Source organism: Vicugna pacos, chromosome 3 (genome assembly GCF_048564905.1).
Source record: "Vicugna pacos chromosome 3, VicPac4, whole genome shotgun sequence".
NCBI lineage: Eukaryota > Metazoa > Chordata > Mammalia > Artiodactyla > Camelidae > Vicugna > Vicugna pacos.
In genome coordinates this window covers 72,708,915-72,734,479 of record NC_132989.1, presented here as the reverse complement: position 1 = coordinate 72,734,479, position 25,565 = coordinate 72,708,915, and the positions used below count along the sequence as shown (strand labels likewise).

General features: G+C 38.2%; 1 protein-coding gene, 1 long non-coding RNA gene and 1 pseudogene across 4 annotated transcripts in view; 2 read left to right on the top strand and 1 right to left on the bottom strand.

The window, feature by feature from the left end:
* Nucleotides 1–5,187, top strand: part of FCHO2 (FCH and mu domain containing endocytic adaptor 2) — a 109,540-nt gene extending 104,353 nt beyond the window's left edge. For all 3 annotated transcript variants that reach the window (XM_072958535.1, XM_072958534.1, XM_072958533.1), the window contains 2 exons: nt 2,293–2,457; nt 2,776–5,187. In XM_072958535.1, the coding sequence (XP_072814636.1) occupies nt 2,293–2,457; nt 2,776–2,798 (188 nt within the window). In that variant the 3' untranslated portion in view covers nt 2,799–5,187. The remainder of the gene's footprint in view (nt 1–2,292; nt 2,458–2,775) is intronic.
* LOC140695652 (uncharacterized) overlaps nt 1–20,089 on the bottom strand; it is a 53,021-nt gene extending 32,932 nt beyond the window's left edge. The window contains exon 1 of the long non-coding RNA XR_012071388.1: nt 19,584–20,089. This is a non-coding gene — a long non-coding RNA (uncharacterized lncRNA). The remainder of the gene's footprint in view (nt 1–19,583) is intronic.
* Nucleotides 14,384–19,403, top strand: LOC140690251 (NADH-ubiquinone oxidoreductase chain 1-like; annotated as a pseudogene).
* Nucleotides 20,090–25,565: the final 5,476 nt, after the last annotated feature.

Genomic DNA, 25,565 nt, shown 5'->3' with positions numbered 1-25,565 from the left:
TGATCATTATTTTAAAGAGAAGCAAGTTAATTGTCTCCTCCTACCTTGTCTGCATCTGTTCGTGTTCACGATGCAAAGAAAAAGTCTCTGCAAGTTGATCACTCCTAGCATTATATCTATCCCATAGCTCAATTTAGAATATAATTCCCAGGACAGTCAAGTCTGTAACATTTTCTTCGCATTTTGCTCTTCATCAAAAGAGATTTCTCCTGCCCTCTTCTGAATGCCTAATTAATCTCCAGTAATGTTTCTAATTAAGTAGCTATTTTGGCTTTTCAAGTTTTGCTCAGCTTTTTTCCACTGAACATTTTAAGCATAATGTGATCAAAATGTACAATGTATCCTCAGTAGTTTTTCTCATAGGTATTTCTACGTAAAGGACCAGGAACGTACCTACATTGCCCATTGATACCTGCTGTGCTGAATCAGACTTTTACTATTAGCGAACCACACCTTGGATGAAATAACTTAGCTAATCTCTGGTCCCTTTGTTGCTATTTGGTACTTAAAGGTTGCCTGTTTCCAAGGTGGCAAACTGTACTGACTTTTACTTTAGCTGTATGGCTGTGAGAGACAAAACTGAAACTCCTAGTTAAAACTGAGAGTAAACCAGAAATCCTACTTGAATTGAGGGTTCATAACCAGTTAGCAAGGCAGAAAGGGTGTATTTCCCCCTATTTAATGAAACAATACTACTGTCAGTGTTTACCAAGAAGGGAATTTGTTCTTTGAAAAATAAGATACAAATTTTCTAACCAGAGAGTTTAATAGTTTCCCTCTGCTATTCAGGTATCAGAGTGTCTGTGTGAGGAAATGGGAAAATCTTATAAATGTGGTTCTGATTTAGTCAGTCAGCTTTTTGAAAGAAATATCCAAATTAGAATATTGTGAAATAGAAAGCTGTTTCTCTTTTGGCTTTATGCACAGAAGAGGGACAGGAAATAATTCTAAAGCTTAAGGATTGCGAAAGTGGCTCCTCTTGGCCTGTGATGGAACTTTCACAGAGTGGAATAGCTTATCAAGAACCGTAAAAGTTTAAGGAGGGCTTAGACAGGGGTTAAGAATTAGACAACAGTTCATCTTCCCAATTGACCTCTGCCATCAGGCACAGCAGTGTAGGGTGGGTTAGTGTTATATTTTCTTCCAGATTTCTCTCTGTAGTGTGCACCTTCTGTATGGGGACTTACAGATTGTCACTCCCACTACCCAGCAATTCTGTCTCTTTTCCCCAGCCAGAAACCCGTGAACCCTCCCAGGCTCCTCTTCCTTTTCACCCCTTGGTTTCAACTCCTAACTATCTCAAATTCATTCCCTTCTTTCCTTTCCCTTAGCCTAGTTCAGATCCCCTTTTCCTGTCACCTCGAATCCTAATCTGTTTTATTGACCTTCAGGTGGTTTCCCTACCTTGCATCTTGTACCCCTCTGCCCTTCTAAGACACTTAATCTGAAATGTTTTGTCTTCCTTGTCTTTGGTGGCTCCCTATGGTTATTTCTTATCATGGTTTGTAAAGATATTTAGAACGTGTTCCTTGCTATCACTTAGTGTCTTCTGCCACTCTCTTCCACTTGTGTCCTGTTCTCCAGCTCTCCTAGATGCAGTTCCCTTTAAATGCATCATGCTCTCTTAGGTCTGAGATACACACCATCATCCCCACCACCATTTTATGTGCTTTTGTGCCCATAGCTCCTGACAGTTTTTATGGCATTTATCACATTCATAATTTTTCGATTTACTATTTCTGCCAAGCTGTTAGACTGATGTATGTTGAATAAATGGTTATATTGGAAAGAAAGCCCCTCAGAAGTATGTGGCATGATGTTAGACCAGGTAGTTTTAAAAAGAAAGGTGAATACAAAATGGTAATATTGATACAGCTCTTCCCAACTTTAGCCGTCTGTCCTTCTTTACCCTCTTTTGCCCCATGATAATGGTAGTCAGCCTCATTTCCTTTTGACTTTTTCCCACTCATCCCTTCCAGAGCTTGCTTTTGAGCTGCCCTCAGACTTTACTTGTTTTTTGACTCCAGCATGCATATAACATAGGAATCTCTATAGTAAGCACCTCTGAAGATTGCTATTAAGTCAAAGAGAAGCATGGATTAAGATTATTGACTTAGCAAATTCAGATTCAATGAATAAAGACTTATTTGGAAACCAGGTGATGATTTGTTTACTGTACATGTTTCATGAATTTGGCATAAGACTGACACAGTTTAGCTTACTTGTTCAGTTGACTTTTTTGGTGTGAAATACATGTTACTCTGTGTAAGTTCTTTGTTCTTTTCCTTATAGGTTCTGGGTCCCTCAGAGCAAAATTTGATCTTTCAGAAGGACCCAGTAAACCCACCACACTTGCAGTGCAATTCCTCAGCGAGGGAAATACCCTCTCAGGAGTAGATATTGAACTTGTAGGCACTGGCTATAGGCTTTCCTTAGTAAAGAAGCGGTTTGCCACTGGTAAGTTGGGAGATTTCAAGCTTTCTAATGTACATGGGAAACATTTGCATTCTGACAGTTCCTAAATGACTGTCAAGCAGTTTATAGTCTCAAGACATGGAAATTTTTTCCTTGACCTTTGGTACTAGATGCCAGGTAGACACACACCTGGGAGAAAGAGTACTCATGGTCAGTATAGCTGAACACCTGTGGATCTGATTCTAATGTATTGTAAACAGCAGATGGGAGCTGGGTTCTGTATCTATAACCACAGTGAAAATGTCCTCCTTTGAGTTCATTTGAAATTATAATTGCAAAGGTCTGCTTGGTGTTTTTTAGGACGATACCTGGCGGATTGTTGATGGACCCTGGAAAGTGGTTGGCTCGAGGGAGTAGTACAAACCTGCCATTCTGCATTATCTGTTCTTTCCAGACACTATTCGAACTTGTATTATGTCTTTGAGAGCTGACTACAAACATTAAATTGCACTTTTGAAGTGAGTCATTGAAAGAAATAGCACTGAAATGATTTTTCAACGCTGTAAATGATCAACTTCAATATTCAGGAAGCACATTTATTCAGATTCTCAGTAAAATGAAGTTTTTATAGGCTGAAATTTTAAATTTAAATTATCTTCAGTGTCTATGTTGAAAAAGGGGTTATAGTATATCAGGCCTAAAATTTTAGGAGAGCAAGCACAAAGTAATTTAGCTTTCCATAAGTTTTTAGAGTCAGAGATAGCTTTGAAATTTTGTAAGTTTGATATTGAATGAATACAAACAGAACGTGAATTCTAAGTTTTGGATAATATTAATTTAGAACACTCAATCAAATTGAGTTATGTGCCATAAAGTAATCAGATCAGAGTCCAAGCTGTATGCAAAAATTTATAATTTGATTCTCATAAATGTATTAATAAAGTGTAAATGTTATTTTATGATTTTTTTTAAATCCTCAAGTGCAATGTGTTTTAAAATAAGCTTGCAAAGACAGCAGAGTGATTTACTTCTGCAGTTAACTTTATAGAAGTTGTGATTGTTTTGATGAATTAATGCTGTAGATTTAATTTATTTTTATATGGGTTGCATAATGTGTGCCTTTTAAAACAATAACAAAACCCAGAAATGTGCCTATCCAGTTTGTGTTCATTAATGTGCCTCACTTTTTCTCACAGTCTGGATCTTCTATTCAGAATCATAGAGTGGGCAAACATTTTTATAAGATAATTGCAATTTTTAAAAATATCTTTTGCTGCAGTTGGGAAGGGAATTCAGAATAACTAAAGGATAATTTATACTTAAGAACCCTGGCTCACTTCTTTAGTGATACACTGTAGCCACTAGAGAAATGTTAACTAATGGCATATGTTTACAGGGGAAGAAATTACCTTCAGATATTCCACTTTAACCTGATCAAAAAGTTCTGAAAAACTGTAATGGTAAATTGGTAACTGGTATTTTAACTCTCAATTTAACATTTCCCTTCACTCTGATAATTATTAGAAATATTTACTGAATGTGTTGTGAGCACGAATTTTGTAGTAGTTTGAGAGGAACACACTTTTGAAAAGATTAGTTTTGGCATTTTCAACAACTGGAAAAATTACCAATTTGTATTTTTTTGTTCCTATTTAATTGCTACATGCTAAAAGTAGAGAAATTGAAATGATGGATTGGGTTAAACATTTCTTAAATAAACTACTAATTTTTAATATAAAAAAACCTAACTTTATAGCAAATCCTGATTAATTGAAGGAATTATTTTGGACAAAGTTTAATAATTTACAAATGGGGATTTTATTTGTAAGTACCAGTGTTTTGCATTTTGCATAGAATAAACTGTTGTAGATGATAATTTATATAAAACCACTAATTGTTCTGTTAAGCTTTACAGAAAATAAAACCCCTACTACTAGACATTTATGTAACATCTTGCTATACTAAATACAGCAGAAAATCTACTCATTAGCAAAAAAATTTATATATATATATATAAAATTTTTATATATATATATATAAAACACAATGTGCTTTTTAATATATTCAGTGTTAGCCCAGTTCTAAATTTAGGTTTGACTAAAGCAGCACATAAAACAATTTGCTAAAATGTTCATCTTTACTAAATAGTGGGCAAAATTATAATTTCTAACTTACATTGTGCTCTTTTAAATGCCAATTACAGTCCCTTACTGGAATCTTAACTGTAACTGCTTTGCAGTCAGGCTGCTTTTATTGAGCAGTTAATATTTTATTATTGGAATTCAGACACCATTATACTCACCATGTTTGCTTTTAATCAAGTATTACCTAAAAATGTACAAATTAGTGAAGTGGTTAAAGTTCTGCACTTTCTTAATTACTACAGTCTTCATACCAAGTGTTAATACATAAATTTGTTTGGGTGCAGGTTACAATTTTAAAGCCATATGAGTTTATATTGATTTCTTTTCATTTAAAAATCCACTAATGGTGTGAAAAAAGACCAATAGATTTTCAATGGGAAATGTATTTAGCAAGCTGGTTCTTGCTTATGTATAGTGATAAACTTTGTAGTTGCCTCTTTAACCAAGAATTTGAAAACACAGAAGAACTCTAACAAATGTGCATTTTTAAGAATTTGTTATTTACTATTTGAGTTGTAATTAGAACACTGCAAATCTTACAAAATTTTGTAAATATTTTTGATTTTTTCATAAAATGTAAATTTTACATGAAAGTTGTACCCTTAATAAACATGTAATATATAATTTATCAGTTGGTTTGTATGTGTTTCTACTCTCCTTAATAGTAATAATACCTATGTCTTAGTAAAAATATGTATGTCTTAGACATTAGGACGAGGCAAGCTAGGTAAGTAATAATTGGTTTTGAACTTTGTATCACCATTTAAATAGGCATATGGATTCATCTCTTATTAGCTTTAATTGATCACATAGGAAAACTTCATTCGGAGTACAACCCCAAAATGTAGAAATTGTTTAATAAGGGATTATTTTTTGTTTCTAAGTATGTTTAAATTGATGTTAAGCTTCAGCGGAGACTTTCCTCCTGACAGTTGCTTAGGAACAAAATCTTACACAATTTTAAAGCTATATTCTTCCAAGGAACTAGTCAGGAACATCAAGCCTCCTGAAAACCAGCAGATTTAGAAAAGAACAAAAAAAGAAACTGAAAAAAGATTTTCGTCCAATTTCAAAATATTGAAAATTTTGCCAAATCTGTGTCATTTAAATACGATCTCAGGAGCTTACTACTATAAAACAGTATATTGCTCACATCACAGTTCTAAGGAGATTAGAGGAAGAGCTCTGCACCAAACAGTAATTCGGGGACATAGGCTCCCCCTATTTTTGTGATTCTGCTCAAAATCTCCATTAGTCAGTGAACAGGGAAACAGAGAAAATGGGAGTTTATGGGCCAGGCCCAGAATTGGCATCATCACTTCTGTTCACATTCCATTAGTCAGAACTTGATGTGTGTTTCCAACTAACTACAAGGAAAGATGGGAAATATAGTGTGGTTGTGTGCTTAGGAGGAAAAGAAAACATGCTTAGATAAACACAGTAATCCTCTGCCATGAACCCACCCCTTCTCCATTTTGTTAACTTTCTTTATTCCTTTCTCCTAAATGTGCTTTTAATGGTGTCTGTGGCTCTCAGTACTAAAGTTTTGTTTCATCATCTCTTCCTGTATGTAGATATTTTATCCCTGTTTTTTCCCCTATTTTAAATATATCTGATAATTTCCATATTTCCTCCAATCATAAATGATACTCATGGTCATTTATGATCATTCAGAAATTATTGCTTAGCATGCAATGTTTTGTCTGTCAGTAATATTTTTAACTACAACTAACAAAGCAAAACTAAGAATGGAAACAGACAAGTTTTTTTCATATCACCAAAGTCTGCAAGTTTATCTGTGCCTGGTACTGGTCAGAACAAGTGATTCTCTTGATCTTTTCCTTATGGTTACAACATGGCTGCCACAGCGCCATACTGTATGTTTACATCCAAAGCTGGGAAAGGGAGCAGTTTGAGCTTTTTGCCAGTAGAGTAAAAGCTTTTTCCAGAAGCTTTTCCAGCACATTTCTGCTTACTTGCTATTGGCCAGAATTGTGTAAGAGGCAGAGAAAGCAAATAGCATTTATTTTTAAAGTGAGTAAAGGAGAAGGGGTTGGGAATGGCTGAAGGTGAGATGGCCAACGGGTCAGCCACAGAATTTCTGACTAGTATATGCATGTTTCCTTATAGCATATTACCAATTTAGAAATTGGGGATAAGTGCAGAGATTTATTTAACAATTTTAACCCAGCAATGAGCAGGGTGAACTTGAAAGTATTCTATATCTTTTTTATCTTTAGGAAGACTGAATCAATATAACTTTCCTAAAGAGCAGTTTGAGTCCAGAACCTTTAAAAATCTTATGTATCACTTAAACTAGTAATTCATCACTGTTGGGAGTTTGTCCTAAGAAAATGAGACAAGTAAGTAAAGATTCATCTATAATTTGAAAAAATTTGAGAGGATTAGTTAATTGAGTTGATAACTCCCAAACAGTGAAATACTATGTAGGTATTTAAAATAAATCATAATCACTATGGTCATTGATATGGAAATACTGCCATGACATTATTAGATGGCAAAAGGTAATCATTCTTCTTTGTTATTATAAGTGCTAACATGTAAAGCAAAAGCTTTGCAAAAATGCATACCAAGTTGTAATTTCTAGGTGATGGGATTTTTACTTTCCACAGAATGTTTAATGTCCACATTTCATTTTTTAATCAGTAGATATATTTGTAATAAAAACTTTCTATTCTGAAAAATAGTTTTAGAGAGTGCAAGTTGAACTTTATGTTGACATAAACAATGCACAAGGGTCTCATTACATAAGGACCTTCCCATTTTGATAATGCCTTAATCTTCCACTTGGTCCTACTAATATAACCATTTGTTTTGTATTGCTTATTAATGTACGGAAGTAGGTTTCTGCTCTCCTTTTTTTTCTTTTGGTCTCAAAGCTAAATGTCCCTATTTCTTTTGTCTAAGTGGATAAAGGATCAGGATTTTTCTGCCCAAATTAATATCTTCAAACAAGTATGATCCAGAGGCAGGACAGAGGAAATGTATAAGTATGATGTGGTTAAGGTTGTCTTCTGGGTAGTTTTTGGCAAAATTAAGAGCTTTTTTAATTTCAATAAACTTGATGTTACCACCTCAATATCAATCCCAGTAAGTTATGTGGTGTATTAGCTCTAATATTTCTATCCTAATTCTAGTAATTAGCCCAACAGTTCATATATCAAAGCAACAAAGCATAATATTCTGACCCCTAAGCCAATGCTTATTCTGACTACTACTAGTAGCAGACCTACTAACATTAATATGAGTTGGAGGACAACCAGTTAAACACCCATTTCTCATCATTGGCCAACTAGCATCAATCTTATATTTTCTTAGTCTTTTACTTAAGCCACCCACAATCTTAATCAGAAATAATCTAAAAAGAAGCCTTGATAGTGTATTGATCACTCTGGTCTTATAAACTGGAAAGAGAAAAACCCGCCTAGAACATCAAGGAAGAAGCACCAACTCTACCATCAGCACCCCAAGATGAAATTCTCCCTAGACTATTTCCTGCAAGTTGCACATAAACAGTAAAATATTGTCATGGGCTATGTCAGTATTTAAAAATTCTAGATGATTCCATTGCTGTGTACTTTGTATATTAAATGATCTGCCCTGTTACAATGTATCATTATATATATATATACTTGATTGTACATGATAAATTCTATACGTATGTAATCATACATTGTTTATCCCATCTGTGTAAATGCAAACTATGAATATTAAATAATACACAGAGTGGTTTATCATACATAAAATTCTCTTCCACATGGATAATTCATAAACCAAGAGATATGACTGATACTACATAGAACATATTAATTGTTCATATCCCATTAAGTCAAATCAACTCTAGTCACCACGCTTATGACCAACGACTTCCTTAACACCCAAACTTTGAGAAAGCAGCAGCTCATCCCCAAACATGCCCCTCTTCTTGCTTTGGGCCCAGAACATGTGGTGGTTTCTAGAAGTGAACTATATCTGGCATCTGGTTCTTCAGGATCATCTCCCCTAAAAATCTCCTTATCTTTCCTCTTAAATAAGACGTTTTGATGAACTAATCGGCCCATGTGCACACATAACTATGTTGTCATATATTTGGTATTTTTTAATTTGGGGGCATGCTGTGACTGAACTATGGCCATCTAAGGCTTTAATACAGTTAAGCAACTTGTAGCTAAGCCTATATTGAATATTATTTTCCAACATCAACAACCCTAAGTTGTTAGTGTTTACAGTACATAAGAAAATTGGTATGTGTATGTGCACATAGCCAATAAAAATTAGCTCAGCAAACTCCCCTTAGCTCCTGTAGACCTCAAATTGTATACATTACCAATCTTGACAAATTCTCAAAACAAGATTAAAATATTACAGGACATAAAAGCCTGCTTTCCCCCATTCTATAATAAATTAAATCTCTAAATCATAAATGAAGACATGTTTCAGTCAAGATCCTTATTAACTAAATGAAAATTTCAAACACCCAAAATTCTAACTTTAAACCTATGGAATACAAAAACTCACTCCCCAGTAATTTAAGATACTTCCACTAATACTAGCATGCTACTTAAATTCACAAGACTTTGATGGACAGGGATCTCCCTGTATCTAATTTGTTACTATAGCTTAGTAAGTAAAGCAAAGCACTAAAAATGCCTGGAGTAGTTTAGTAACTCCATAAACACATAGGTTTGGTCACAGTCTTATTATTAATTCTTACATTACACGTGCAATTATTCTACACCCCAGTGAGAAAGCTCTCTAGATCACCAATGATTAAAAGGAGCAGGCAGCAAGCACACTAACAAGCTCATGATGCCCAGATTAACCACATGCCACAGGAAAACAACAGAAAAATTAAGCCATAAACAAAAGTTTAAGTTTTTACTACGTAAATGCCATACCAGCCACCAAGGTCATATGATTAACCCAAATTAACAAAATTTTCAGTGAAAAGAGTGTTAAAGATGCTCATAATTAAGTTTTAATTAGGCTGTAACAAGTTGCAACTAAAATAAAAACAAACTACGAAAATGACTTCAATATTCCTGATTACATGATAACGAAGACTCAAAACTGGGATCCAATACTCCACTAATAGCCCTAAACCCAAATAATTATAACAAAACTATTTTCCAGAGTACCACTAGCAATGGCCTAAAACTCAAAAAACTTGGTGGGGTTTTCTATCCCTCTAGAGGAGCTTTTTCTATAATCTATAAACCCCGATAAACCTCACCCACCCTTGCTAATACAGACTATCGCCATCTTCAGCAAAGCCTAAAAAGCAACCATGGAAAGCACAAACAACCACGTAAAACTATTAGTTCAAGGTGTAGGTTATGGGGTGGAACGAAATGGGCTACGTTTTCTACTTAAAGAATATTAAAACTTACACAAAAGTTATTAAAAACTAAGAAGATTTAGTAGTGTATTAAAAAATAGCTGAACTGAATTAGGCCATGAAGCACACACACACAGATGGTCACCCTCCTCAAATATCAAAACCTACATATACAACTTATAACTATTTAACACGTAAGAGGAGACAGGCCAGTCACAAGGTAAGCACGCTGGGAAGAGTGCATGGGCAGATCAAAGTGCAGCTTAAGAGACTCCAGTTTACATGCATGAGATTTCATCTTAAATGACCACTGTGAACCAGAGCTAGCCCAAACTAATCAAGCTCAATGACAGTATATAAATTAAATATTTAAAAATTAAAGCATAGGAGATAGAGATCAATTTTCATTAGTGCTATAGAGAAACTACCACAAGAGAATGGTGAAAGAAATATTTCAAGTATTAAATAGCAAAGTTTACACCTTTACTTCTCCATAATGATTAACTGGAACAATTTAGGAAAGAGATGTTAAATGGCCCCCAAACCAGATGAAACCTATGAACAGGTTCTAAAGAACAAATTCATCTAAGTAGCAAAACTATGAGATTTGTGGACAGAGGTGAAAAGCCTAATGAGCCTGGCAATGGCTGGCTGTCTAGTACAGAATTTTGGTTCAACTTTACCTAAAAAATAATTCTAACCTAAATTTAAATATTAATCTAAAGAGGTACACCCTTTACATGCAGGATACAGACTTCCTTATAAGAAAGTTAGTATATTAATAATGTCATAGTTATTAATATATTAATAATATCATAGTTGCCCTAAAAAAATTAAGAAAGCATTCAAGCTCAACAGTTTACTTACCTTAATTCCACTAACAAAAACGAACTCCTACCTTAATACTGGATCAATCTGTTAATTAATAGAGGAATACTGTTAATATGAGTAATAAGAATTATTTCTCCACACCTAAGATTATATCAGAATAGATAATCACTGGTAGTTAATATAAATTTAATCTAATAATTATTTATTAAGCCAATTGTTTAACCAACACAGGTGTGCACTTAAGAAAAGATTTTAAGTAAAAGGGGATGTAGCAAAAGCAGTCCTCATAGGGAAGTCCACAGCAACACAGGCCTTCCACATAAAACAAGAACAATCTCAAACAACCTAACTTATTACATAAAAGACTTAGAAAAAGAAGAACAAACAAAATTTAAAGACAGCAGCAGAAAAGAAATAATATCAGTGAGGAAGTAAATAAAACAGAGATTAAAAAAAATGAATCGAACTAAGAGCTGGTTTTTTGAAAGAGTAAACAAAATGGACAAATCTCTGCTCAGGCTCACCAAGAAGAGAGGACACAAATAAACAAAACAGGAAATGAAAGAGACAAAATTATATCCAACACCACAGTTAATACTAAAAAACCCTAAGAGAATACTATGAACTATATAGCAATAAACTGGACAACCTAGAAGAAATGGACAAGTTTCTAGAAACATATAGTCCACTAAAACTGAATCAAGAAGAAATAGGTAATTTGAACAGACCAATCACTAGAAGTGAAATAGAATCAGTAATGAAAAAACGTCCTGCAAACAAAAGTCCAAGACTAGAAAGCTTCACTGGGGAATTCTACCAAACATACAAAGAAGAATTTATACCAATCCTTCTCAAACTTCCAAAAGATTGAAGAGGAGGGAATACTCCCAAACTAATTCTGTGAAGCCACCATCACCCTGATAACAAAACCAGACAGACACTACCAACAAAGAAAATTACAGGCCAATATCTTTGATAAACATAAATGCAAAAATTGTCAATAAAATGTTAACAAACTGAATCCAACAATACATAAAAAAGATTATACCATTATGATCAAGTCAGATATATACACTACGATCAAGTTGGAGTCATCCCAGGGACACAAGGATGGTTCAACATATGCAAATCAATCAATGTGATACACCACATCAGCAGAAGAAAGGACAAAAATCACATGGTCATCTCAATAGATGCAGAAAAAGCATTTGATAAAATTCAACATCCATTCACAATAAAAACTCACCAAAATGTGTATAAGGGGAACATATGTCAGCATAATAAAAGCTATTTATGACAAATCCATAGTCAACGTAATACTCAAAGGTGGAAAGTTGAAAGCCTTCCCACTAAAATCTGGAACAAGACAAGGATGCCTAATCTCACCACTTCTATTCAAAATAGTATTGGAAGTCCTAGCCATAAGATAAGAAAAAGAAATAAAAGGAATCCAAATTGGAAGATAAGAGGTAAAACTGTCACTACATACAGATGACATGATACTACATATAGAAAACCCTAAAGGCTCCAAACAAAAACTACTAGAGCTGATAAAAGAATTTGGCAAGGTAACAGGATACAAGATTAACATACAGAAATAAGTTCCATTTCTTTGCACTAATAATTAAATATCAGAAAAAAAGAGTTAAGAAACAATCTTTTAAAATCACATTAAAAAAATAAAATACTTAGGAATAAACCTGACCAAGGAGGTGAAAGACATATGCTGACAACTACAAAACACTGGTTAAGGAAATTAAAGATGATTTAAAGAAATGGAGGAGGGAGGAAGGGATAAACTGGAAGTTCAAGATTTGCAGATACTGACTGGTATATATAAAATAGATAAACAAGTTTATACTGTATAGCACAGGGAAATATATTCAGTATCTTGTAGTAGCACATGGTGAAAAAATATGAAAATGAATATATGTATATTCATGTATGACTGAAGAATTGTGCTGTACACCAGCAAGTGACACAACATTGTAAACTGACTATACCTCAATAAAAAAAATAAAGAAATGGGAAGATATCCCATGCTCTTGGATTGGAAGAATTAATATTGTTAAAAATGGCCATACTACTTAAAATAATCTACAGATTTAATGCTATCCCTATCAAATTACCCAGGACATTGTTCACAGAACAAGAACAAATAATCCCAAAATTTACACGGAATCACAAAAGACCCAGAATTGCCAAAGCAATACTGAAGAAAAAGAACAATGCTGGAGGAATAACCCTCCCAGACTTCAGACAATACTACAGAGCTACATTAATCAAAACAGTGTCCATCAACATATGACTTGATAAAGAATACATGCTATATATACACACGATGGAATACTACTCAGCTATGAAAAAGAATATTGCCATGTTGCCATTTGCAACAACATGGATAGACCTGGAGATTGTCATTCTAAGTGAACTAAGCCAAAAAGAGAAAGAAAAATACCATATGATATCACTTATATGTGGAATCTAAAAAAATAACACAAATGAACTTACTTACAAAACAGATACGGACATAGGAAACAAAATTGTGGTTATTGAGAGGAAAGGAGTGGGTGGAGGGATAAACTGGGAGTTCTGGATTTGCAGATACTAACTACTACATGTAAAATAGATAAACAGCAAGGTCCTACCATATAGCACAGGGAATTATATTCAATACCATGTAATAGCCTATAATGAATATGAAAAGGAATATTTACATATATATATAACTGAATCACCACGCTGTACACCAGAAATGAATACAACATTGTAAACCGACTATACTTCAATAAAAACAAATTATTTTAAGTAAAAGGAAGTCAGCAAACACAAACCTTGCCTGTTTGACGAAATTATCACCTCTAGCATTTCTAGTATTAGAGGCATTGACAAATGTTTAGTAGCCAGCTGTGGTATCCTGACTGTGCAAAGGTAGCAAATCATTTGTTCTTTAAATGAGGACTTGTATGAATGGTCACATTAGTGTTTCATTCTCTCTTAATTAGAGAAACTGACCTTCCTGTGAAGAGGCGGTAATGACAGGGTAAGAGGAGAACCTACGGAGCTTTAGTAAAAAAACAAAAACAAAACTCCCAATAACCCCAAATTTACAAAACCAAGGGATAACAAAACTTTAAAAGGACTAAAATTTTGGTTGGGGTAACCTCAAAGAATAAAACACGTGATTAAAACCTAGACAACTAGTCAAAATATTTGATCACTTAATGATACTATAACTTGATCAGCAGAACAAGTTATCCTAGGTAGAACAGCACGATCCTATTCTAGAGTTCACACAAACAGGCTTTATAACCTCATTAGATCAGAACATCCCAAAGGTGTAGCCACTATTAATGGTTTGTTTGTTCAACAATTAAAGTCCTATGTGATCTGAGTTCAGACCAGAGTAATCCAGATTGCTTTCAATACATTTCATATTTCTACCAGAATGAAAGTACAAGAGAAATAAGACCTACTTTACAAAAGTGCCTTTAAACAGGGTTTGTTAGGGTGGCAGAGCCTGGTACTTGGCATACAACTTACACGTTTATAGTCAGAGGTTTAACTCCTCTCCTTAACAGTTTGGTTAATACAACTAACCTTCTTTCATTAATTAATCTCATTCCAATTGCTATAATAATTCCTTATACTAAGCCAATGAAATGTACTGGGCTATATACAACTCCATAAAGGATCAGACATTGTTGGACCTGATGGCCTGCTCCAACACATTGCCAATGCTGTCCACCTATTTATTAAAGTACCATTATGACCGTTAACACCATCAATATCTGTATTATTGCATCAATCCTAGCCCTTACTTTGGCCCTAAAAATATGAATTCCATTACCCATGCCATACCCATTAATCAACATAAACCTAGACAGACTACATTAGCTGTCTCAAGCCTAGCTGTATATTCTATTGTCTGGTCAGGATGAACCTCATTCAAAATTCAGATTCAAAATTCAAAAATTAAGTGGGTTCCTATGAGCAGTAGCACAAATAGTTTCATATTAAGTAACACTAGCAATCATTCTAAGTCCTATTAATTAATGGATCATTTACACCCTCAAAATTAAATAAATATTCTCAAGAATATTTATAACTAATTTTTCCATCTTGGCCATGGGCCATAATATGATTTATTTCAATCCTAGCAGAAACTAACCAAGCTCCATTCAACCTGACAGAAGGAGAATCAGAACTTGTTTTTCAGGCTTCAGTGTTGAAGCACTGAAAAACATGCAGCAGGCCCATTTGCCCTATTCTTCCTAGCTGAATATGCTAACATTATTACAATAAATGTTTCTTTTTTTTTTTTTAACAACAGTTCTATTGCTAGGAGCATTTCACAACCCTTACTTACCAGAACTATACTCAATTTTATTGTCAAAACCCTTTTCCTAACCATTTATTCCTGTGAATTCATCCTATCGAGAGTTCCAATATGACCAGCTTATACATCTACAAAAAAATTTCCCACTACTAACACTAGCTCTTTGAAAACGACTTCTATCATTACCCAACATGATATCAAGTATCTCACCAAACAAAGAAACATGTCTGACAAAAGAGTTATTACTTCGATAGAGTAAATTATGGAGGTTTAAATCCTCCTATTTCTAGTATTATAGGAATTGAATCTACCCCTAAGAATTCAAAGCTTTCTATGCTACCATATTATACCATATTCTATAGTAAGGTCAGCAAAATAAGCTATCAGGCTCACACCCTGAAAATGCTGGTTTATATCCTTCCTATAGTAACAATAAGGGGATTTTAGAAATTATAATTGTTACAATAAGGTCACACTGATTAATAACCTGAATTGGCTTTGAAATAAACATACTAGCTATTATTCTAATTTTAATAAAAAATTCAACCTGCAAGCCAAAGAAGCATCCACTAAATGTTTTCTGACACAAGCCACCACATCTGTACTTCTTACAACAGCTATTATTGTTAATCTAATATATTCTGGCCAATAATTACCAAAATGTTTACTCCAGCAGCATCCATTATCATAATAGCCCTAGTCATAAAACTTGGACTTTCTCCATTCCATTTTTGAGTGCCTGAATCTCCACTAACATCTGTCCTGATTTTATTAGCATGACAGAAACTTGTACCACTATCAGTTTTATATCAAATTTCATCATTCTTTAACCGAAACATGTTACTAATTATAGCTATTTTATCAATCATACTAGGAGGATGAAGAAGACTCAGCCACACCCAACTATGAAAAAATCATAGTTCACTCATCAACTGGTCACATAGGTTGAATAACAGCTACTGTCATTCACAATCCAACTATAATAATCCTATGCTTGTATCATAATAACACTTACGACATTTATATTATTTATATACAATCCATCCACCACAGCACTATCACTCTCCTAATTTATGAACTAAACACCCTTAACTGCTAGATTTATTCTCACTGTTTATTATCATTAAGAGGCCTCCTGCCACTTTCAGGTTTTTACCTAAATGAATGATTACTCAAGAAATAACAAAAAATAGTATTTTACCAACATTAATAGCGATCATAGTGCTATTCAATCTACATTTCTCTGTATATATAACATGAAAATAAAACAGCAATATGAAAACATGAAATGAATAATACTGTTACCACCACTAATTGTAATATCAACATTATTTCTTTCCCTAACATCAGTATTATCAGTACTGGACTTGGAATTTAGGGTATCACAGACCAAGAGCCTTCAAAGCCCTAAGCAAGTATTATTTACTTAATTCCTGAAGATGAGGATTCCAAGAGTTTATCCTACATCAGTTGAATGCAAATCAAACATTTACATTAAACTAAATCCTCACCAGATTTGGTGGGATTTCCTGCCACAGAATTTGAGTTAACAGCTCCATACCCTAGTCAACTGGCTTCCGTCTACTTCTCCCTCCATTCAGGGGAGAAACAGGGGAGAAGCCAGGCAGAATTGAAGCTGCTTCTCTGAATTTGCAATTCAGTATGTTACTCACCACAGGGCTTGGCAAAAAGAGGGCTCAACCTCTGTCTTTAGATTTACAGTCCAATGCTTGCTCAGCCATTTTACTATGTTCATAAACTGCTAATTATTCTCCACAAACCATAAATCTTATGGATACTTAGCATCTGTTTTTTGATGCCTGTGCCAGAACAGAAGGTTCTGCCTTAAGCCTTTTAATCCTGCTGAACTAGGTCTGGAGCTTTACTAGAAGACTCTCACATCTACAGTGCAGTTGTACCACCCATGCGTTTGTAATAATTTTTCATAGTTACATTTATGGTAACTGGAGGATTCAGAAACTGACTGGTTCCACTCATAATTGGAGGACCTGATACAACCTTCCCCCAAGTAAATAATTTAAGTTTTTGACATCTTCCACCATCATTTCTACTCCTACTTGTGTCATCAATAATTGAAGTAGGTGCTGGGACAGACTAAACAGTCTATCTTACGTTTCACTGGCAATCTAGCCTATGCGGGAGCTTCTGTTGACCTATCCATTTTTCTCCTACATTGAGCGGGTGTATACTCAATTCTAGGTGCTATTAATTTTATTACCACAATTATTAACGTCAAACCTCCAGCTATATCTCAGTATCCAACCACTGTTTGTTGGATCCATCCTCATTCTGGCCATACGACTGTGACTTCCAGTTCCAGCCGCCAGAATGACTATATTGTTAATAGACCACGATCTATTAATCTTTCTTTGATACTGCAGGAGGCAGCGATCCAATTTTGTATCAACATCTATTCTGATTCTTTGGCCACCCAGGTTTTCATATTCTTATTTTATCTGGCTTTGAGATAATTTCACATATTGTCATACATTATTCAGGAAAAAAACAACCTATGGGGTATTTGGGAATAGTCTGAGCCATAATATCTATTGGCTTCCTAGGCTTTATCAAATGAGCTCAACACATGTTCACAGTAGTAGATGTTGATGTAAGTGTATTTTACGTCAGTTACTCTAATTGTTGCCATCCCTGTAGGAGTGGAAGTATTTATTTAGTTAACTAGCAACCTTCCATGGAGGCGATATTAAATGATCACCAGCCATATTATGAGCCTTAGGTTTTATTTTCTTATGCACAGGAGGCGGTCTAACAGGAATTGTCCTAGCTAATTCGTCCTCATAGATTTTCACGATCCATACTATGCAGCAGCGCACTTTGGTCACTACGTCTTATCACTGGAGCAGTATTCGCCATTATAAGAGGGTTTGTCCACTGACTTCCATTATTTTTAGGCTATGGACTCAACCTGAGCAAAGATTCACTTCACATTTGTAAACATTTATATTTATAAACGTTAATCTCTTTTTGCAGTATTTTCTTGGCCTTTCAGGAATACCAGAATGTTACTCTGACTATCCAGAAGCATACACAACATGAAACACTATCTCATTCATACATACATTCACCATTTCATTAACAGGAGTAATACCAGTGATTTTTATCATTTGACAAGACTTTGCATCTAAACAAGGAATATCGATAGTGGAATTAATAACTAATTTTTAAAAAGACTGAGAGTTCAACCTTTCCTTAAGGATATGCCTCAATTAGATACATTAACATGATTCATTACTATTATAATTATAGTACTGTTGATTATATTTCAACTTAAAGTTGCAAAACATTCTTATCTTTCAACTCAGAACTAAAAACAATTAAAGTGCCAAAACATTACACCCTCTGAGAAACAAAATAAAGACGTATTCACCTCTTTCACTATCCAAAACATAATAATCTGTTGTTATTCTAGTATTTTTCCAAGTGTTTTATTTCCCATACCTAATGGACTAATTAATAACCACTTAATTTCTATCCAATGATGACAAATTCAACTTACATCAAAACAAATGATGACCATTTGAAGCAGCTCAACTTTTGCCATCAAGGCGGCACTCGTACTGGGGGAAAAGTGCCAGGACCCTTCCACGTTAAGGGTTCTCGTAAGCGCAGGGCTCCTGAAGTGGGCAGGGACTGGGATTTACTACATGATACGCATGAATTTGGTGAGCCATTAAGCATAATCACGCAGGTAATGGAAATCCTTAGTACTCGTATCACTTATTTATCGATTCAACAAACCTACGAGGCTTTCTACCACCTTAACTGACACCTGCTACACAGCTCGCGATAAAGCTAGGAATTGCCATTCCCTTATGAGCAGGAACAGTAATCACTGGCTTCCCCCACAAAACAAGAGCATCTTTAGAGCCCATTTCCTGCTCCAACAGACACACACCCCACTTATTCCTATATTAGCAAATTACTGAAACCAATAGTCTCAGCTGTACAACTCACAGCCAGCACTACTGCTGAACACTTATTAATTCATTTAACTGAAGGTGCAAACTTAGCTTTAATAAGCATTAGCCCTACTATGGCTTTTATCACATTTAATATTTTAATCTTAATTGCTATTCTTGAATTCCCAATAGCTTTAATTGAAGTAAACTTCTACTTGCATGCTAACACTTAATGACCCACCAAACTCATGCACATCATAAAGTCAATCCCAGTCCCACAACCTCCAGGAGCCCTGCACTTAAAGGAACCGTCACCTGGATGGGTCCTGACGCTTTTCCCCCAGTGCCAGAGCTGCCTTGATGGTGGAAGTTGAGTTGCTCTTGCCACCCGCCTCCCTTTCACAAAACTTGACCTTATTCCCAGTGACCTCCCCCTTTCCTTAGGGACCTCACTTTCCCCTCTTTCTGGGAGACAAGCCGAGTCTCCTCTTTCTCTCAGGAGTTTGTCCTCCCTGAGGGCGAGGGTGAGGGCTCCCTTGCTGCTTTTTGCTTACCTCTGGCTGCCTCCTCCATCCACGTTCCCATCTCTCCTGGTTCGTCCTGACGTCCACCTCCATCACCGTGGGTGACCTCTGGACTGTTTCCATTTTGTCTAGGCTTCGTCGTGATGAGCTCAGATGAGCACTGATTCCTCTGGCTCCCAGTTTCCTCGTGCGTAGAAGAAACGGCAGGTCATGGTATCAAGCTGTGTTCTGAGGGACAAGGTCTGTTTTACACGCTGGGCCTTCCTGGTAGTCCATATTCTAGACTGAGCTTGAGTAAAGAGTCTGGGGCTGAAAAAAGCCTTTCTGGCCTCAGCTCCAGGGCCCTTCTTGCCCCAGCGCTCAGTCAGGCCGCGGCAGAGTCGGCGTTAGGATTCCTCCAGGGCCTCTTCTCCTTCTGCTCCCAGTCTGCGTGACCGGGGCCCCCGGCGCCTTGCCTGCCGCTGGCTCACGTCGTCAGCCGACAGCACCGCGGCCCAAGCACGGGTCAGCGCGGCCGCCCTGGCAAGGCCTCCGATCCAGCGAGTGTTCTTCCGCCGCGTGGACTCCGGCCGCTCCTCCCACACCAGCAAGCGTGCTCCTCTCCCCGGCCTCAGGGAAGAGGCCCACAAGGAGAGTGACCAGATCACCCTATCTTCCAGATGAGGAAACTGAGGCACAGAAAGATTAAACAATTTGCCTGGCTCCTGCTCAGGGCCAGGTTGAGACGCGAGGCCTCTGGGCCCCAGCCACGTTCCTCTTTTATTGGCCCGCGAGAGAAAGAAGTCCCGCGAGATTAGCTGATGCTCGTCAGCTGGTATCACACGTAAGGGCTTTCACATGGGAAAACCCTTCTCTCCTCAATTGAAAATGCCAGAAAGATCTTAGCAAGTTAAGATGCCTTGGAGGAGAGCAGGCCCCCCTGGGATAAGCATCTCCCAGCTCGGATGGAGCGAGAACATCTGAAGTTAAACTCATTTGCTTGTATAAACGGCTCCTTCTCTATGCCGGGGCCAGGAAAGGTATTTTCCCGCCCCGTCATCTTCAGTGTGCGCGCTCCCTGCTGACCGTGAGTTTCAGCGTCCCCAAGCCCCACCTCCCCCTAAACTCACACACCCCAGAGCAACTTCCACAAGTCCCAGAGATGTCCTTCTGGAATCCAATCTGGAGAAGTTGTGAGGACCACACTGCCCCATTTTTAAGTCCCTCCTAGGAAAGGGAGTCCACGGCCTCCCTCAGTGACTCCCTCTGCGGCCCTTCTTTGGCCTGCCAAGTCCGCTAAGGTCCGAGCAGGAGAGAGATGGCAGGAGGCTCCGGTCAGACTAGCTCTCCCTTCCTCCATTCAGTCTTAGGCATCCTCCTCCCAATAGGAAGGAGGAAGATACAAAAGACGCATTGGTTCGGTCTTCAAAGAATTCAAATCAGATAGGGGAAGGGGGTGGGCAGGATCCCACGCTGTAGCGTAACATTTGTTATTTAATTTTATACGGTTGGATTATATATCTTTGTCAACCAGCTTAAATCTTTTTTGAACTATACTGTGTGTGAATAAATCAAACTGTAAGAGTGCGTATGCGTGTGTGGCCGGCAGGTTTGTTTGGTTCCTCATGGCGTCTCTTCTGAGTGTCAGCAACATCTCATCACTGGTCTCTGCTGCAGGACGCCTCCTCCACTTTCAACCTGTATTACAAGCTATGGCCTGCTAATTCCCCGCCCAGAATCTTTCAATGGTTCTCCTTTGCCTATAGAATTGAGTAAAAGCATCACAATCCGGCAGTGAAGGATCTCCAAAGTATCATCCTTCTGAATTTTGCCAAGTAAATTTCTCTCACATCATGCAGTCCTTTAGCCTAATTAATTTCAAAGCACTCTTCAGACCTCTGGCTTTTGTCCATCACGTTCTCTGAGTCCATCTGGGATGCCTGCCTCTCTCCCTCTCCTCCATCCCTGATATTCAAAATCCTATTCACCCCAGGAGATTTCTACTTCACAACAAATGCTGCCCTTTTCTCCCCTTCAAAATTGTCCCCAAATAGTGACAACGACAATGAGAAACAGAAATGCAAACTACCCTTTTGACAAAGCTAGAGGGCTTTGTAACTGAAAATGATAAAACATAACAAAGCTTGGTGCTTCAAGCCCAGCTCCACCACTTCCCGGCAAGCAGGAACTGCTCACTAATCTGTGCATCTGTAAAACGGGGCACGGCAACACCAGCCTCATCGGCTTTTTATGAAATGCAAGTGAGGAAGACGTGTACATCCCTAAGCACACAGAGCAGATTTCATGCAGGGGTTAACTGTTATTATTAATTAGGAGAAAACATTTTGCCCCGAATTGCACCCAAGCACAAAGTCCCACAGGTCCTGCTGTATTCATTCAATCCTTTCAATAAACCTGTGAGGTAGGTTAATGAGAAAAGCCCCAAAGAGCAGTTTTCTTTTCCTTCTTTCGGAATCAAGGCTGCCTCAAGCCCTGGCTTTACCTGCATTCTGTGGCTGTGACAAGGGGCCTTTTGTTAAAATCCGGGGCACTTGGGAGGTGGCTTCCTGCCAAACTGCCTTTAATTTGTCAGACGCCCAGCTCTCAGGTGTCCAGGTTCTTACTGCTTCACTTTCTAGGCCAGCAGTGGCTGCAGCGGGAGAGGCCAGGGCTCAAGTGTGAGACTGTGAGGAGTGACCAGCACCACCTGGGGAGGCTGCACCCGCCCACCAGGCCCCCAGCAGGGTGCTGGGGTCCCCACATACAGCATTGCAGCAGTCAGATGGCCCGCTCCCAACTGTCTGGGTTGGTCCATTCGGAGAACCATCTCCAAGTGTCTCAGACAGGTTTCCAAATCTGACCCTAAAATGGGTAAATGACCTGAATGCATAACACCAAAAGGATTCCAGCCCACCCCACATATTAGCAACGGACTGTTCAAATGAGGTAGGAAATACAGTTATATTTTCCTTGTCTTTTTTTTCTTTTTCTCATTCATTTTCATACTTATTTCATCCGGCTATATTTTTGAAATACCGTAAGCTGATTTGAATCCTTTTTGCAATCATCAGTGGCATCCAGGAAGTGGAGGGCTAGGCCCAAGGGCGCAGCACTAGGGCTGAGATGTGCATGTTGACCTGGGAGAGGTCAGGCAGGTAGAACCCTGAACCCTGGCCACTGGCTGGCTAGGGGAGCACCCGGCAGGACCCCACGTATCCCACCAGGGACAGCAGCAAGACGCCTTCCAGCAGCTTGGGTGGCTGCAGACACTAGTGGAGCAGAGGTAGAACAACAGGGCAGATAACACAGGGTGACCATCTGGACGGCTAGTTTTTGAGATCATGTGATACACACATGTGAGACGCCAAGAACTAACCAGGAGATAACGCTGCAGGGAGGAGCGGGTTGAGTTGGCAGTAGTTCAATCCATTGCAAACTGCACCTTAGAGGTCAGATCAGCCTCCCTGCCGTGTGCCAGAAACTTACTCTTCCAGACATCCTTTGAGGTAGGTCTGCTTATTCCCACATTACACATGAGGACACTGAGACACAGAAAAGTTGTTTACTTGCTCAAAGTCACACAGTTAGTAAGTGGCAAAGCCGAGACCTGAACTGAGGTCTGACTCATCCCCTTTTTATATGCTGGGGAGGAATAATTCATTCCTTGGGACCCAGTGAGCTGCAGGTGTTTGATGGAGCCAACACCAGACGCCAGGAGACAGGAGACCACTACATTTCAATAAAACTCTTCCTGTCAACACACTGGTCTCCTCTAGTCTGCTGCCCAGATGCTGCCACCACTGTTGATGGAGTCTCTTTCCCTTGACTGAGTGGAGGCTTCTGTGGGTAAGACTAAGTAGCAAAGCTTCACATTCATTTTCTTTGAAACAATTCCTTGTGTTCCATACCCCTGGCTCCGTTAACCATTCAAGATGAGCTGTTATCAACTATGCAAAATCAACAGCACCATCTCTGGCAATAAAATGGCTCTGCAATGAATCTGTCTTTGCACTGGGGGTCAGCTAAGGGTCCAAATTGAAACCCTCAGCTCAAGCTTCCCAAATTAGTCAATCCCCCCCAGACATAGTTCTCAGGCCCCTGGGTCTACATCCAACATTGGGTAAGGGAGGAGGAAAATGCACCAGGAATGTTGGCCTCCCAACTGCAGCATCCTTTGCAGGGTTAGGCAGCTGGAGAGGGGCCAGCTCGGTTTATAGGTGTCACTGGGAGTCCTGGGAATATTGGTTGAAACACAGACAAGACAAAGCACTTGAGGGTTAATTTCTGTACACCAACCCCGGGGGAGGCTCAGGAAATGTCAGGAACTGGAAGAGAGGAAGGCATGCTTCTGGGTGTTGAGGTTAATTTGAGGCAGGACCAGAGAGCAACCAAAAGAGAAAAGAGAAACTAAAAGCTGGCAGACTCGAATGATTGTCTTTGTGCAGTCTTGTGAATCCTGAAAAATGGCGATACTGAATTCTACAATCCAACCCAAACCAATCACTTATCCTGAGCTGCTTCTCTGGGTTGGCAGTGCCCTGGGGAGTGTCCTGCATCAGTCTGCTCCTTGCTTTCTGTCTGCTTGGAACCCTCAGGAGCCACATACACACGTGTAACTTCCAGAGGACAGGCCCAGCCCTCTTGATTTTGTAATAAACATTGCCGACAGACCATATGAAGATTTTGTAATAAACATTGCCGACAGACCATATGAAATTATTTCTTCCAGAAGTCTGGAACTCCAGGCCTATATATTCCATTGCCTACTCAACTTCTCCACCCAGATATCTAATGGACATCTCAAAGTTAACATGCCCCAAACCCAACTCTGAAGCTTCCCCCTCAAACTTGTCCTGCCTTCAGTCTTCTTGGTCAATGCCAAAACTATCTTTCTAGTCCCTCAGGGCCAAAAAACCACATCTAGTCCATGAAAAACCCTGTTAACTCTACCTTTGAGATATATGAGATTTCATCTTTCACCATCTCCAAACATAAGCCATGGTCATCTCTCTCCTGGGTTATCATAATAGCCCCTATATAGCGTCTTCATCTCCACCCTTCCTCCTCCTCTGGCTATTCTCATCCAGAAGTCTCTGTTTTCTTTTTAAAAATAAATCAGAGCACATCACATTCAGCGAAAAAACCCCTCCAAAGGCTTCTCATCTTACTCAAAGCACTTACAACAGCCCACCAAGCCCTACACAATGTGGTGATGTGGCAAACCCACACCTTTTCTCTCTGACCTCCTCCCCTTCCTCTCCTCCTTGCTCACTTGCTGCAGCCATCGACCCTGGCTTCTCATTCTTCCTTGAGTATGCTATGCCTGCTCCTGCCGCAGGGCCTTTGCACTTGCTCTTTTCTCTGCTTGAAGTACTCTTCCCTTCTTCCCCAAAATATCACCACAGTTCTCTGTGATAGTTTTAAAAATATGTTGACAAATTCTTTGATATTCCCTCCTTCAAGAGGGGGAGCCTAATCCCCCTCTCCTTGATTTAGTGACTCAATTCAAAGGAATAAAAGCAGAAGTGATGGTACAGGACTGAAGAGACTACATCATAAAGGGCACTGAAGTTTCCTCCTCATTTGCTCTCTCTGGGATCACTCACCTGGGGGAAGTCAGCTGCGATGTCTTGAGGACACTCAAGTGGCTCTTTGGAGAGGTTCACTTGGTAAGAAACTGAGGCCTCCTGCCAACAGCCATTTGGGAGACACTTCAGCCCTAGTCAGGCCTTCAGATGATGTAGCCCCAGCAAACTGCTCAACTGCAGCCTCATGAGAGATCCTGGGTCAAAACCAACCCTACTAAGCTGCTCCCAGATTCCTGACCCTCAGAAATTGTACGAGATTAAATTTTCATTGTTTAAAGCTCTACCTTCTGGGATAATTTTTTTCTTTTTTTCTTTAAAAAATGTTTGCTTTAAAAAATTTTTTTCTTACTCTTTTTAGCAGGTTATTAGGTTTATTTATTTTTTAATAGAGGTACTGAGGATTGAACCCAGGACCCCATGCATGCTAGGCATGCACTATACCACT